This window comes from Colius striatus, chromosome 3 (genome assembly GCF_028858725.1).
Source record: "Colius striatus isolate bColStr4 chromosome 3, bColStr4.1.hap1, whole genome shotgun sequence".
Classification (NCBI taxonomy): domain Eukaryota; kingdom Metazoa; phylum Chordata; class Aves; order Coliiformes; family Coliidae; genus Colius; species Colius striatus.
In genome coordinates, this window is record NC_084761.1 from 7,005,684 (window position 1) to 7,020,890 (window position 15,207).

General features: G+C 37.6%; 1 protein-coding gene across 3 annotated transcripts in view; it reads left to right on the forward strand.

Moving 5' to 3' along the window:
* The first annotated feature begins 31 nt into the window (after positions 1-31).
* PARN (poly(A)-specific ribonuclease) overlaps positions 32-15,207 on the forward strand; it is a 58,681-nt gene continuing 43,505 nt past the window's right edge. Inside the window, exons 1-16 of one of the 3 annotated variants that reach the window (XM_061994188.1) lie at positions 32-116; positions 505-582; positions 1,462-1,541; positions 3,364-3,431; positions 3,526-3,607; positions 4,114-4,174; positions 4,867-5,032; positions 5,256-5,321; positions 6,096-6,134; positions 7,506-7,548; positions 8,208-8,288; positions 10,215-10,271; positions 11,284-11,361; positions 12,689-12,732; positions 13,195-13,237; positions 14,868-14,943. In XM_061994188.1, coding sequence (XP_061850172.1) covers positions 98-116; positions 505-582; positions 1,462-1,541; positions 3,364-3,431; positions 3,526-3,607; positions 4,114-4,174; positions 4,867-5,032; positions 5,256-5,321; positions 6,096-6,134; positions 7,506-7,548; positions 8,208-8,288; positions 10,215-10,271; positions 11,284-11,361; positions 12,689-12,732; positions 13,195-13,237; positions 14,868-14,943 — 1,081 coding nt within the window. In that variant the 5' untranslated portion in view covers positions 32-97. The remainder of the gene's footprint in view (positions 117-504; positions 583-1,461; positions 1,542-3,363; positions 3,432-3,525; positions 3,608-4,113; positions 4,175-4,866; positions 5,033-5,255; positions 5,322-6,095; positions 6,135-7,505; positions 7,549-8,207; positions 8,289-10,214; positions 10,272-11,283; positions 11,362-12,688; positions 12,733-13,194; positions 13,238-14,867; positions 14,944-15,207) is intronic. The other 2 variants (XM_061994187.1, XM_061994189.1) reach the window with 2 other exon arrangements.

Consider the following 15,207-nt stretch of genomic DNA (forward strand, 5'->3'; position numbering starts at 1 on the left):
ACGTGCGGCGGGGCGGGAGGGGCGGTTTCCGGAAGCGCCCGGCGGAGGCTGAGGGCGGCGCCGGGCCGAGCTGCGGGCGGGCGGGTGCTGGCGCGGGATGGAGGTGATCAGAAGCAGTGAGTCACCAGCTGCCCGCGCGCGCCGGCGGGGGAGGGGGTTCGCGGCCGCGGCGGGAGGCTCCGAGCAGGGGACGTCCCGGTGTCGCGGCTTCCCTTCCGCGGGCTAACGGCTGGGGTCTGGCCTCTGCATCTCCTTCGCGGGGGAAGGGGATCCGCAGCCCTTCCCTCGCCCGTGAGGGACAGCTGTGAGGGGCAGATGTGGCGGGCGGGCCTCCGGCCGCGCCCCGGAGCTGCGGGAGCGGCGGGCGGGCCCCTGGGCGGCAGGCCCCGCCGCCGGCCCCGCGCCGCCTGGCAGGTGCGGGCCGCCTCCGCCCGCCTCGGGCGCGAGGGGCTGTGAGAGGAAGTCGGTGGTAGTCTCAGATATGTTTTATCCCTTTACACACAGATTTTAAGGATACCCTAAACAAAGTATATGAAGCCATTGAAGAGTCGGACTTCCTGGCCATTGATGGGGAGTTTTCAGGTACAATCTCCCATGCTTTGTGATTATGAACTGTTGGTAATGTCTGTGCAGGATCCCAGGTGCTCGAGTTTGCTCGCAGTGCTCTCTGTGGTGTCTTCAACAAGCTAAAGCTAAGGCTAGCATGAAATGATTAAGCCACTTATATGTGCATTAGCAAGGTTTTAGTCAAATAGGGATACATATTGTACTCATGCTCCCTCCCCACAGTAATCTTTTAACGTGTTGAGTGATTTTCAGCTGCAGATTGGTTAAAAAAAACAACTTATAGATGTAATGAAAGCAAGAAATTTGGATAAATAAGGGAGACCCTGCAAGTGCTTGAACAGGGAAAGGCAGTAGTTAGAACTTTAACATTTGTAAACCGTGGAGGGTCTATACATGAGAGAGATGCCTTAATGAGTGTTTTAGCTTTGCAATGTGGGATTCAGTCATCTGTGAAACATAAATGGGATCAAGTTCATGTTTTGTTCTATGTGGCGCTTATAGGAATGCGGTTATTGTTACATTATTGCTTAAGGTGACTAAGCCATTCAATAAATCTATGGACAGCAGTCTTCCTGACTTTAGTTTGACTTTGATTTTGCATTGCATTGCAAAGACCCATCCACATAATTTTACTGGTAGATCTTTTCTTGTTACTGTCATGTTGAATGGGAACCAGACCAGCAGAGCTTTTGTGGCAGCACTTTGCTACTAGAATGCTGCCATAGAATGCTGCCATTAAACTGCCTGGCTTTTACACTAACATGCAAGTGAAATAGTTTTAACGTGTACTTTAAGCGAAAACTTCCCCCGCCCTTAAATTACTGATTGTTGATTTCTTTGCTGTAGCTAAGTTTGAAAAGCATCTCCAAAGCAAAATACGTTCTACTTTTTTAGGAATCAGCGATGGGCCCTCTGTTAGTGCATTAACCAATGGCTTTGACACTCCAGAAGAAAGGTATCAGAAACTTAAAAAGGTAAAGTGTTTACCTTGACTAAAATGAAAATACTGGGAAAAGGTTAGAACTCCTTAGTTCAGAATGGAGACAACGTAGGGAAATGTGACAGAGGTCTGTAAAACTGAATTGCATATAGCAGAAGAGAATTGCTTCATTTTATGTACTAACACAAGAGTTGGGGAGTGTTGCAGTAAACTTGCAGAAGTCACGATCAGAACAGACAGAAGTGATTCCTCATGCAAGACTTGCTAGATGTGTAGAACTTGTTAAAGGATATTGTGTTAAAATGTATCAGTTCAAAGAGGCACTGAGTAAGAGAAATTCAATGACACAAAAACCACATCAGGAGTAGGGTAGTTCCCGAACTACCTGCTCCTGCCAGCATGTACTGTCTCTAAAAAAAACTGAAATGCCAGCTGCCACCACCACCTCTGCCTTTCCGCAGTGCACACATGCACGCACACACACACATGCACAAAAGGTGCTGGAAAATGTGTGGAAAGAGTTTTGAAAAATAACCAAATGACCACAGGAGACAACGTATGGTGTGTGAAGGTCAAAAATCAAAACTCTGATGTTTTGTGTTATGAGTTTGGCATTTGGTTTGGCTTGATTTTTTTTTTTTACATAAGAGAAATCAAGAAAGAAATGTTGAGCATTTCAGGACACTTTGTTTCCTGAAATGTCCAAGGAGTCAATAAACACTCCTTACTAATATTTTCTTAAGATACATTGTAGGATGAAGGAGTTTCTGGTTAGTGCTGCTATTGGTAAACTAGGACAACAAATGGAAAAACTCTGGAGGAGACTATAGCTAAAAAGAACCACAAAAAAAGGCAAAAAGCCACCTCAGTCCCAAACACTAAATTAAACAATAAACCTAACGACCAGTATCTGAAGAGCATCCAGGAAAGGAGAGGATGCTGTATTCTGTTTATGTGGCTGAATATGAGCCTTTGAGAGCTTTGGGGTGGCTGACAACTCAGACTCTGCAGGCACAGTATATCTCTGTTGTTCCTTGTAAGAGGTCAGATGTATCAGAACCCAGCCCTAAATTCTTTATCACCTTCATAAAACTTAAATTTCATCAGCTAATAAATTAACACGTTTACTGATATTTATAATCTTTATACTCAAAGATAAGAGGACTAATTTTCTATGTCCTCTTGCCACCCATTGTTTTTTCCTTGTGATTGAATTGAATAATCAAATCCTATGTCTTCTTTGTGTTTAAAATGGGTATTTGGCCCTCAGAACGAGCAGGTCTTTCAGTGAGACCACAGCACTTGTTTGTTTTCTTGTACACTTACAGTGGTGTTAAACCTTTCCAATATTGATCCAACAGTTGTGAAATACTAGAGAACATGATGAAAAAGTGCCTAGTGACTATGTGAGTACATCTAGCAAGTTATCCACTGTTAGCTACCTGGATTAGAAGAATATTGAACGTATTATGGTGTGTGTTTGAAAACTATATAGCCAATGTCCCTCACAGCCTGCTCCCATGTTATGGGGAAAGTAAATGAACACTGAGGAGACTGATACCTGCTTTAGATGTGGAAAGACATGGGACTCCCAGTTCTTGTCTGTTTATGGAATAGAAGTGAATACTACAAATCATCTTTGGGCAATAGTAAGATGATTAAGTGAGGATGAAAACTAGTTAAAAAACTCTGGTATATTTACTTCAAAATTACTGACAGGACAAACATTGGTTGAGAAGATTCAGATTTCATTAATTTTTAAATGGAGAGAAATCATATTAGTTGTAGATACATCCTGGTTATCATTAAGTGTGAATGATTTTGATTCTCATGCAAAGTTTTCTTTTCCTTTCCAGCATTCCATGGATTTTCTGCTCTTTCAGTTTGGCCTCTGCACTTTTAAATATGATCACACAGAAGAGAAGTATGTTATTCTCTTATTCCTTGCTTTTTTAACTGAAGAATTTATGAAGTAATATTGATAAGGTGTATTAACATGCAACTCATCTTTTTCACAGGTATATAATGAAATCATTTAATTTCTATATTTTCCCAAAACCCTTCAACAGAAGTTCACCAGATGTCAAGTTTGTCTGTCAGGTTAGTAGAAAAACAAATTTGATTTTGCCTGGTTGAGATATACCTGCAGCAAGCTTCTATATCATGTTCTGAACCTGCCAAGATGATTCTTTTTGATTTTTTTTCTCTTTCTTGTTCGACTTCCTACTCCCTTGATTTTTCTGTTTAATCCTGTATTCCCATCTGCTTATCTCTCTTTCACTGCTTCCCAAGCTTTTGCCAGCATTTTACTGGCCTCAGAACAAATCTGAGACTGCGTTTTGCTGTCTTTAGTTTCTTCTATCCACGTAGCTCATGCCTTCATCTTTATCCCTTTACTGTATTTATTGTTCTCGTACTTTATGGAAGTTGAAAATAAATAACAGAAGTGGCATAGCATAAAATTTCTGTAGCTTCTGCAGGGTCACAAACTTGGTTGCTCTTGACTTTGGACTTTGTATAATTTCTTAAAGCGTAAAAATAACTTAATTGATCTTTTTATGCCCAGATACTCTTGCTGATTGTAAAGCTACTTTCTTTTTTTGCAGAGTTCAAGTATAGATTTTTTAGCAAACCAAGGATTTGATTTTAACAAAGTTTTTCGCAATGGTGAGTTGTGCTGGTTGTTTTTTTTTCTTTCTATTTCTATGAGATTTATGATGACATCCTTCTTCATTCTGGATTAAGAGAGTATCATGAATGACTGCCTTATTCTCTGTGCAGAAAATGAAGTTGTTATTCTTATCTAGTCTATAATTTTGATGATAGTTACTACCTTTCCATAAATGCATTGCATAGATTCAATAGAATAGAATTCCATTAAGTGCTTGGTCATTTATTTTTGTTGGGTGGCTAAGCATATATAGATAAAGTTATTTAGCTGTGTAATGAATTGGTAGTCACATTTTAGAAAAGATACCAGTGCATTGTAAAAGGTGCTGCTGCAGTCTATTAGTGAAGTGGTGCAGACAGCAAAAAGAAGAAATTTTTTGTGATTGCGATCTGCAGCTCTGCAGTCCTCAGGCTCATGTCTTGTTCAGAAGAGGCATATAGCTCTTAAATGTCCAACAGTACCAGCTGATGTGGCATGTGCTAGAAGGAAGCCTGTATAGACACAGATAAGGAGTAGGGTCTAGAACAGGTGACTGAAAGGAAAGGATGCGTTTTTGAGCCTTCAGGAACGTAACACTGGTAGATGTTTGTTTAGTAATAAGTCTTTGCTAAGTCCTATATCCCTAACTTCTCTCTAATTATGACAGGGTTTTAAATGCCTTCAATTTTGTTTGTTGGGTTTTTTTAAGGAATTCCATATTTAAATCAGGAAGAAGAAAGACAGCTAAGGGAACAGTATGATGAAAAACGTTCTCAGGCCAATGGTGCGGGAGCTCTATCTTACATTTCTCCTAATGCCACCAAGTGTCCTGTAACAATTCCTGAAGACCAGAAAAAATTCATTGAGAAAGTAGTGTAAGTAAAATGACTTTATATCTTTTGCTGTTTTGAAACTACAATGTAAACAATAGTGACATTTTTTGCATGGTGAAGCTGTTTTTATTAGTTCAATAGTTGTGACATAGATCTCTCTTTGTTGCGGAATATTTTCGTGTCTTTTGGGGAGAGCTGTAAACCTTGTAAAAAGAAGATATAGAAGATAAAGTAGATATAGAAGCAAATTATCTATTTCTTCCAGGGAACAGATAGAAGACTTATTAAAGAATGAAGAAAATGAAACTTTGGAACTGGAGCCATGTACAGGGTCAGTTTCTGAAATTACATATCTTCTGAGAAATTGATTTATTTTGCTGTATAGAATTAGAGGAGTCACAAGGAAGAATGGTATCTTGAGTTAACTGTAGCAAAATTTCCATTTGATTGAAGGCTGAGAAAACATGGTAGTTTACATGGATATCATACTCTGGTTTATGAGCCATAATTTCTGTGTGTTGCTACAACGCATATAAGTGTAGCCAAGAAGTGTCTTGCATATATGAACCTCCTTTTGCTATTGCTGAAGTGCTCTATGAGCCTTGGATATGCATTTTTAAAAACAGATTTCTCAAGTAGATTGAGCTACTGCTAAGCCATAGATGACACTGCATATTGAAATTGTTTTCACTGGCTTGCCTTCCCAAAGTTTTCTTAGCTTCAGAATCCAGCTATTTTGAGAGTACAGCTGTCTAAAAAATCAAAAATACTTTTAAAAAAATCAAAATTAGAAATATTAGAACATTGTGAAGCTGGGGATAAGGTAACATCACTGTATTTATAGTCAGTAATCATGACTACAGAATATTTGCTTATGAGACAGTGTGTGGATAACAGTACAAAATGGTGTAAATGTCTTTACAGCTTGGCAACTGAAGATCAGAATTCAGTAAAACCTTTCCAAGCCTGTAGGTTCTGGTAACAGTGATTTATACTTTAAAAATCTTTCTGTAATTGAACATGAAACTGGCCTTAATTGAATGTTATTGCTTTGAAACACTTTTGTAAGAGGAGTATTAGTAACACAATTTCCCTTTGATTTTAGATTTCAGAGGAAATTAATTTATCAGACCTTGAGCTGGAAGTAAGTTACTGGTAATACTGCCTTACTCTATATTTTTAGTATTTCTGATCTGGGTAAGATCTGATTTACTTAACCTCAGAGGTGATATGTTTAGACTTTTTTTTTTCCTTTAAGAGACGATTTTTACAGTGTTCTAAAAATAAATTCCCTTAAACTGGTTTGTTGTGATTAGTTTGAATATTTGAAAGTGTATTTATTTTATCTTTCCTGTCTAAAAATCTGTGAATAGGACAGCACAGGCTAGAATTATAGACATATGCAACTTTACAGGTTTTCAGTGAACAGAAAATGTGTGTGCTTATACAGATTGTGGGCTTTACTTGAAAAACCTATAGTTTTTGTAATAGTTCTATAGTAGGTACTGTTATGTTTATAGTTTTCTGGTGGATGCCAAGTGTATGCATTTCTTATGACTTCAAAATATCAATTCTAGTAGCAATTCTTTTCTCCTTTGTTGTCTTACTTTATCTCTCGTCTCTGCCTAAATATATTCCCTAAGTCTGTGGAGATGAGACTTTTCAATTGTTCTGACTGCACTAGTAAAATGCAGGTTTAGTTAATTGAGTGTTGCAACGGTATCTGGCTCTCTGTTCCTTACACGGCACATGGATAAAATAAAGCTTCTGTCTGTTAAACAGAATCTCAACAAGTGACCTTGAGAACTAATCTGAATAAGAGAGAGATGGTTTTTAATATATTGGTAGGATATCTGTAGCTTCTGGTAGCACATGGTGTTATGTTTGCCTTGCATCTTCTGTCAGTGGATGGGAGGGCGTGTTCTTGAATTGTATGTTTTTAACATTCAACTGTGTACACTGTGTGTGTAGATTGGCGAGAGAAAGTGAAGTCGTGAAGTCAGCGTGGAGATAATTAAAGTAGAAAACAGTGAGGTTATTGATTGCCCTTGTGTCCTGAACTCTTCACAGGTCATTTTCTCTATTGAAGTGTTCTGTTGTGCAACAGTGTTTTGATGCATCCAAGGTCTGTGACATGAAACAGCTTGAAAGTGGGGTCTAGGTTCAAAGTCATGTGAGAAGTCAAGGTGGAGAGGACACAATGGTACTCTTGTATGTATTCTCTAGTATTAGTTTTAGTTGTAGCCAGAGGATGAAGGAAAATGGTGGTTGTATAATTGTGGTTAGTTTATTATATTAGCAAGATAAGAATAATATCCTATTATTATATTGGAAAGATCAGAGTAATAGCCTATTCCTTCAAAATTTTCGTTATTTTAAATTAAAAATGAACTTTAGTAGTTCTTTTGCATTTAAGACTTATAATAATAATGAAACATGAAATTACTGAATCACTATTGTGGTTTCAATATGCCAAATAACTAATGATGTTTGCCTTTTGTTCGTTTTGATGTAGGTATCCAAAAGGTATCCATGTTGAAACTCTGGAGTCAGATAAGGTAACTAGACATGTTACTGCCTGTAACATTAGTTCTGTTTAAAGGAAATTGCACTTCTTGATTTTTACCAACTCTCCTAATGTTTAGATCTAACTTGAGCTTTGTTTTGCAAAATATGAAGCATTAAAAATGGAACACAATGAACTAGTTTCTAAACATTAAATCCGACCAATGTATGAAATTAAAGCGTTTATTTGGTGGCTTTTTTTTAAGAGGATACTATAAAAGATTTTTTAAGGTGTAGTGGATTTGATGTTCAGTAGTTGTTGGAAATCAGTCTACTGGTGAAAAGTAGATCTTGATCTTAGAAGAAAAATGGTGGTGTTACATGCTGTATTCTCCCTTCCCAGCACAGATCCCTGCTTCAAAAGATATTTGAAATCCTTTATTTACAAGGAAATTGTCATAGTCTTTCCTCAGAAGTAAAAACTGAATTTAGTAAAGGTTAGGCTTAATGGATGAATCTAACAGAGCTTTCTAAGTTGGCTTTTGGGGGCAGGTGATAAAGTGATGCTTACAACAGAAGTGGTTACCTTGCCAAGTAACTGCTCCTGAGGTGTGACCTCATGTTCTTACAATGTAAATTTACAGAAACTTGCAGTGGTCTTAAACAAGAACTTCTCAGAGTCATTCCTAAAACTATACATTTCTGATTTCAGAAGGAGAGATACATTGTTATCAGTAAGGTAAATGAAGAAGAACGAAAGAGAAGAGAACAGCAGAAGCAAGCAAAAGAACAGGTAAATAGGTTCCTTTTCATTAGTTCATGTGAAAGACAAAGGGGTAGAATTTATGGCTTCAATCATCTGCAAAACTGTGTGATAGGATTTAGTAGTATTTCCCTTTTGATTGACTGTGGCTGTTGTCTGAAATTGGTCCTCCAAATTATACCAGGTAACTTAGGCTTTGCAATAAGCAAGAAGAGTTGCAAGACACGCTACAAAATTTTAAAGACTGAGTAAATGTAGAATACTGAACCGATAGTCTGTAGCAGTGAATTCCTTCTTCCCTGAATCTGCTCTATCAGAGAAGCATGGTCTAGTAATAGGAAAAGTCAGTTACATTTACTTGTGCTGTATAAAAATAGATATTGCAGAAAGTCTTACACAATTTCTCAAGCAAGTTTTCACATCATTCGGATCCACAGTCTGTTCTTGGAGTAGTACAAAACTTGCTTGCTTTTAGTTGTCTTGAGTTAAAACATCCTGTACAGTTAATATGTCATTAAACTTTTCTTGATAGAAACATACCGCACACAACTGCCATAGTAACAGCTTGACTGGAAGGTCAGGTCTGGTATATTCAGGCACTCTCATTGTTTAAGGGAGTTGATATTTTTGCTTACTGAGTCTCATGCAGGTTTCAAAAAGTCAAAATACCTAAATTGTCTGAATTCTGAATCACATGCTGGTGATTTGTGCTGGCATGTTTCAAGATAAATTTGAGTGGAGCAAGTAATGCTTACATGTAGCGTGCCTCTTAAGAAGATAGACCTCAACTAATGTGCATCTCTTTTTCCAAAAGATGAGTTGGGGACAATTTCTTGCAACAGTAGATTTTTCTGTGGCAATTTTTATAGGTGTATTACTCACTCTGACTAGTGGCATTCAGAGATGAACTGAAATAACAGTGAATCTTTTTTATTGTATTTCACTTCAAAGATAATGCAAAGCAGGAATTGCTTCCCCAGACCTGAAAAAGAAAATCCCATTACAAAAAATTCTTTAAGAAACTAGAATAGGTGCTGTAGTCAGATCCTCCTAGACCAATCTGAATCAGTTTAAAATGTGTAAGTCACACTATGTAGTGTTGTGTTTATGTAATAGTTCTTATTTATAGAAAATTTCTTCACCAGTTTCAATGTTAGTGTAAAAATGCAATGTGATTTAGTAGCAATAACAATCAAGATTCAACCTCTTGCAACTTAAAACAATGCATGTAAAAATATGGCTGAAGATATGCAACGTGATTCTAATATCTTCTGGAGCTGTTTGCAGTCTAAGAGCTGTTGCACACAGTTGGAGACAGGGCATTCACAATGAACTGATTACAGCTGTATTGGTCTGGTAACTTTCTTTGTAGCAGGCTATGTGTTGTACTTTGCATTTGTGGCTAAAACTGTATTGATATCATACCAAATATTCTGGCTGAACTGATTATAGAGTCAAGCTTTCGCTCTCTTCCACCCTCCTCAAAAAGAAAGGAGATTGGAGAGGGCAGGCAAGAAGTTGGGAGGGGATGTTCATGGTTATGGTGCCTGTCTTCCCAAGCAACTTAAAGTATGCTGATGCCCTGCTTCCCAGGAAGTGGCTGGGCATCTGCCTGCTGATCGGAAGTGGTGAATTAATCCCTCTTTTTGCTTTATTTGTGCATGCAGCTTTTACTTTTCTCATTCAATTGTCATTATATTGATTATTTTGGTTTCCTTTGAATTTTTTTGTCTTCCCTGTGGAGTGAGTGGAATGAGCAAAAGACAGAGAAGGTGTTTGGCTCCTGGCCAGGGTCAGCCTACTACAATAGCTCCTGACTGTTCACTTCACAGTGAATTGTTCTTGATTATGTCTGAGAAACAGTTTGAGCTAAATTAGTGTGTCTGCCAGTTAGCAGGTACAATTTTGACAGAATTTGTATTGATTTTTCACTAATGTGATAATCTTTGCTTACAGGAAGAATTGAACGATGCAGTAGGGTTTTCCAGAGTTGTTCATGCCATTGCTAATTCTGTAAGTTAACATGTGCTTTAATGTGCCTTTGGTTGTAAAACCAAAATAACTAATTTGAAGAAAGAATCCTTTTGCTGTTACATTTTGGAAGATAAGATGAAACATACAGTAGTTTGTCTTTTTTTCTGTTGGAGTTGATGTTGCTTCATGCATTACAGTGGTTGAGTATGGTGAGTGAAGTGAGCTTTTAACTAATGGTGTGAACAACATCATTATCTGCAAGAGTCAACAATTAGGGCTCTTAACAAGATTCTCTTAAGCAACTGGGCTTTGAGGGCTTTTTTTCTCTGTCCTGAAAAGACTGTTGGCTTTGTTGGGGGTTTTTCCTGTCTATTAAAGGATCAATCATCTGATTCTCTTCAACCTAGATGGTTAAAGTAGGGTATTGTTTTACATCTATCTTCTTCAGCCCAGTTATTTTCATGTACTTGTTATGGCATACTGTGTAGGAACAAAAAAGTATGCATGTTGTTTTCTCTAGCAAATGGAGGGTGCAGGGACACAGAAAAGGTTGTCATATCAAATTAATCAAAGTTATCATTTGAAAAATTTCTTGTACTTTTTCAAGAAGGAGCTTTTACAACGTGATGTGAAGGATGATGTGAGAAGCCAGGTCATGCCACTAATAACTATTGTAGCCTACAACCATAAAGAATATAGTGTGAGTTGTTATACAAGTTGTAAATGGAAAGGTAGTAGACTGAGAAATCACTTGCCTTCAATCTAAATAGATTACCTTTGGAAACCAAGTTGTAAGTACTTCTAGTGCATCTTTTCAAAGTTTCAAGCTGTTGCTGAAGGCTGTGATAAATGATTCGGAGCAGAGGAAAAAGAGGTGGCTGCTCTGAGATAGTGGAGGTGTCTGAAGGGCAGGCAGAGAGCAATGGAGAGTTTTGATTTATATTTGTTTGCAGCTGCCCGCAGCTAGCATCTGAGCTAAGTGCATTTCATGTAGTGCCCTTGTCACAGCCATGATTGGAAGTGTAAGTACCATTTCATGTTTTTTTCACAGGGCAAGCTTGTCATTGGGCACAATATGCTACTGGATGTTATGCATACCATCCACCAGTTCTATTGTCCCCTACCTGATGTAAGTAGCCTTCTGAGTGTTCAAATGATGAAATAAATGCCTTAAATTATTTGTCTTGAGTCTTACCTCCCAGCTTCATTGTGAATGGAAGCATACAGCAGTGTATTATGACCAACAGAAAAGTAAAGAACTCCACTTGTTATTTCTGGGCTTCTGCCTAATTCTCTTACATCTTCACGTAGAAAACTTAATTGGATTGAATTCTTCTCTTCTACTTTTTTTACATGTTCAGATTAATCATTGGAACTGAATTGTGGTTTCTACTCATACCCGTTAGTCCTTTGAAACCATCTGGATAGTGCAGGTTGAATTTAACTGCCTGACTTGTTAAGAGAGTGTTTTGTAGATTCAACTTTGTGTGGCATTTTTTTCCCCCTGTAGTTTACAAAGTGAGAATACATGTTTTCACATAATATAGTACATTTAATAGAATTACAAGAACTCTTATAGCAGGATGATATTCACTGGGATCTGAGTTGTGGAGTCTCTTTCTCTGGAGACATTCAGAACCCACCTGGATGAGTTCCTGTGTGACCTAATCTAGGTAGTCCTGCTCTGGCAGGAGGGTTTTGGACTAGATGATCTTTCAAGGTCCCTTCCAGCCTTAAGATTCTGTGTTTCTGTGAAGAGATGGAATGTCTGACTAATTGGAGGGAACATACTTTCATGACTGTGGTAGGTCAGTTGAACAGTTCGTGACTACAATAGTCTAAAAATTAAGTTAAACTAAGCAATGTATTGGCACTGAGGACATTGTCTGAGGAAGCCAGAGGTCTCATTTGAAGGATGACCTCCATTGTTTTTATATTACTTTAAATCCTTAAAGACTTGTGGGTCTTATGGGATGGACTTGATTATGAGATGGCAGAAAGAAGTTGGGACCTGTTTGATGATGGAACTTAAGCAGTTGTTTGTGTACTTCTGACACTTGTAAGGTCTAAATCTGCAGGCAGTCAACTGTCCACCTGGAGTGACTGCTTATATTCTATTAACATATTCAATGTTGGGAATATTTAAATAGAATTGTTGACACAGCTGGCATTAGAGGTACTCTAGGTTATGTAACAGGATAGGATATTGGAGAATATAGAACATTTCTCTTATAAATCACAGACAAATCAGAAATAATTAGTCTGTACCTCGATGTAATTGCGGGTGGTATTTATGCTAATACTGACAAATAGGTCTCTTGAGAGGTGAGAATCCAGTCACTGCATCTCAATTTTAGAAGCTAATTGAGTAATGGTATTTGCTGCTGTCTGTCATACTGAAACCGATAAACAGTTAACTCATGTGGATTTTATGTTCTGGTTTAATGTTAAATTAGGACCTAGGTGAGTTCAAGGAGCTAACATCATGCGTCTTTCCCCGGTAAGCTCAAACTTTCAGCTGTTTTGCCATTGTTTTAGCAAGCTGATGTTGTTTGTCCTAGCCAAATTAAATAAAATTTGGAGCAGGTTAAATGAGTATAGGTTTTAAAGTGTTCTGTAACATCTCTTTTTCAGAAGAGCAGTGCTATTGTTCTGCTTCTTGGCAAGAGATGCAGCTTTGCTAGCTCCTTGGTTTTGGCATGATGTTTGGTGTTTTGAATCTGCACTATATTTGGAACAAGATTTACTCGCTGCTCCCTATTTTGCTATTGCTATTGCTTAGTTGCTGTCCTTTTTCATGCTGAACAAAGCCAAGGAGTGTTTTGACTGCTCTAAGGTCCAAGAGCAATTTTTCAATAGATTGAAACTACTGTTTACCAGCTGATACACCAAAACATTTTTAGGTTTTGGTAAAATGACCATTCTTCCATTTCAACTTATTTAGCTCTTACTTTGTTTCTAGGCTATTGGATACTAAGCTGATGGCAAGTACACAACCCTTTAAGGTAAATTAATATTATAGAATGATTTGAAGGTACAAGTTTGCATGGTGTATTGAACCAAATGAGAGAAGAATATCTACCAATGTTTTCTGTGATGCCTTTTTCTTGTAAAATATTAGTTTTTTCTTAATCCCTTTTCTGAACTTACAGAAGTTTTAGAACACAAATTTTTACTTTGGTACAAGTGATTTCTGTGTTTACAGCTTTAAGGTAACTTAGCAGCTTTAAATTCCAAAATATATACAGTTTTTGCTATTTAAAATGTGATCAATGCTTTTTTTCTTTGTAAATTAGAACAAGATTGTGTTATGAACAGATAGGACCTGGAGGCTCCTTGCATCCTCAGAGCTTTAGACTATTGTGAATACTGAGTTAGATTTGAATATCATCGTAAGGTTCTGTTGTGGCCTGTTGTTCAGTGGTTAGTCAGCAGGAGAACAAAAATTACAGGTTTCTCTTAAAACTTCTTGCAGCATGAATTTTATTCTTACAAGGAAGTATTGAGATGAGTGATCACACTGTCTTGCTTTCTTATGTGGCTTTGGAATGAATTAATAACACAACTCCAACATGCTCATGAGACAGCATCTGTCTTTCAGCATATACCCCTCTAGAGCGCTGCATAGCAGAAAACCTCGTTAAAATGTAGTTAGTATAATATTGGGTTTGTCTTGCATACTGCTGTAGTAAGTATGGAGGCTTTTGTATTCTGAAAACTAATAATCCTGCACTGGCACAGTTAGGTTGATATTTGCAATTTTTACAGTAGATGCTTGAGTTCTAAGCCCTTGTTATCAAATGGTGCTTTGGGATGCCAGTATAATACATTGTTTGAGCCTGTTCATTGTATAGAGTTCTTGGTAACTTTTTAGACTGCAGACTTGATGATATATGTAAACAGCTGTCTTGATTTAGAACCAACTAAATTTGATCCTCAAAAATTTCAGAGAACTTGAAGAAAAGTTATGCAAGATTTGTTTTCTCTTGCTGTTGATTCTGCTTGTTTTTTCCATAATGCTGATTAACAGTCTATATTTGATTATGAATTTCACAAAGTTTAGTTTGAAGAAATTAGTAATCTATATATCTTTTTGTGACAATTTATATAGGCCTGTATAGATTCAGTAATGCAACACAGCTAAGCTGAAGCATAGCCACAGCTTTCAGATTGTCAGGCTTCTTTCACTATGTTTGTATTACTTCAAATCAGTAATATTTACCCTTATAAAACTATTCAAGAATGTCCATTCAGGAGGCACACTTGCATACTGACCTAAATACCTCCACTCATTATGATCAATATTTATGATATTTTGCCTTTTTGTTTGAATTGCTTTTTCCCCTGACACATGTACCATGAATGGAACCAGATTCAGTTATATATAGTACTTTGGAATAATTCATCATCAAGAATTCTGAAAAGAATAAGTGCTTGTGACTCATGTTGTAGGTGAGGCAAATTAACTTTTTAAACTTGTCTTGAAAGACCTCTCTGGTGTTTGAAATGAAGCTATGTTATATACAACTTCCTTACAGAACCCAAGGTGGCAGTACTAAATACTCATCCTATTTGATTTCAGTTTCCAGGGTAAGTGTGCTTGGCCATGTCAGTAAATGGTGTGTTTTCTTGCAGGAGATCATTAATAATACATCCCTTGCAGAACTGGAAAAGCGTTTAAAAGAGGTTCCATTCAACCCTCCTAAAGTTGGTAAGGATATGTCAAAATGGTCTTATTTCTGAACTGTTTTCCTCTTTCAGAGGAAAGAAGATATTTTGATTATTTTTTTTCATTCTTGGCCTGAAATGTAGTTACTCTATTAATACTTAGTGTTCTGATGAAAGGGACTTTAAATGTAGGCAGACCACATCTGGAATATCGTGTCTAGGCTCCTTAGTTCAAGAAGGACAGGGAGCTGCTGGAGAAAGTTCAGTGCAGGGCCACAAAGATGATGGAGTGGAGCATCTCCCTTAT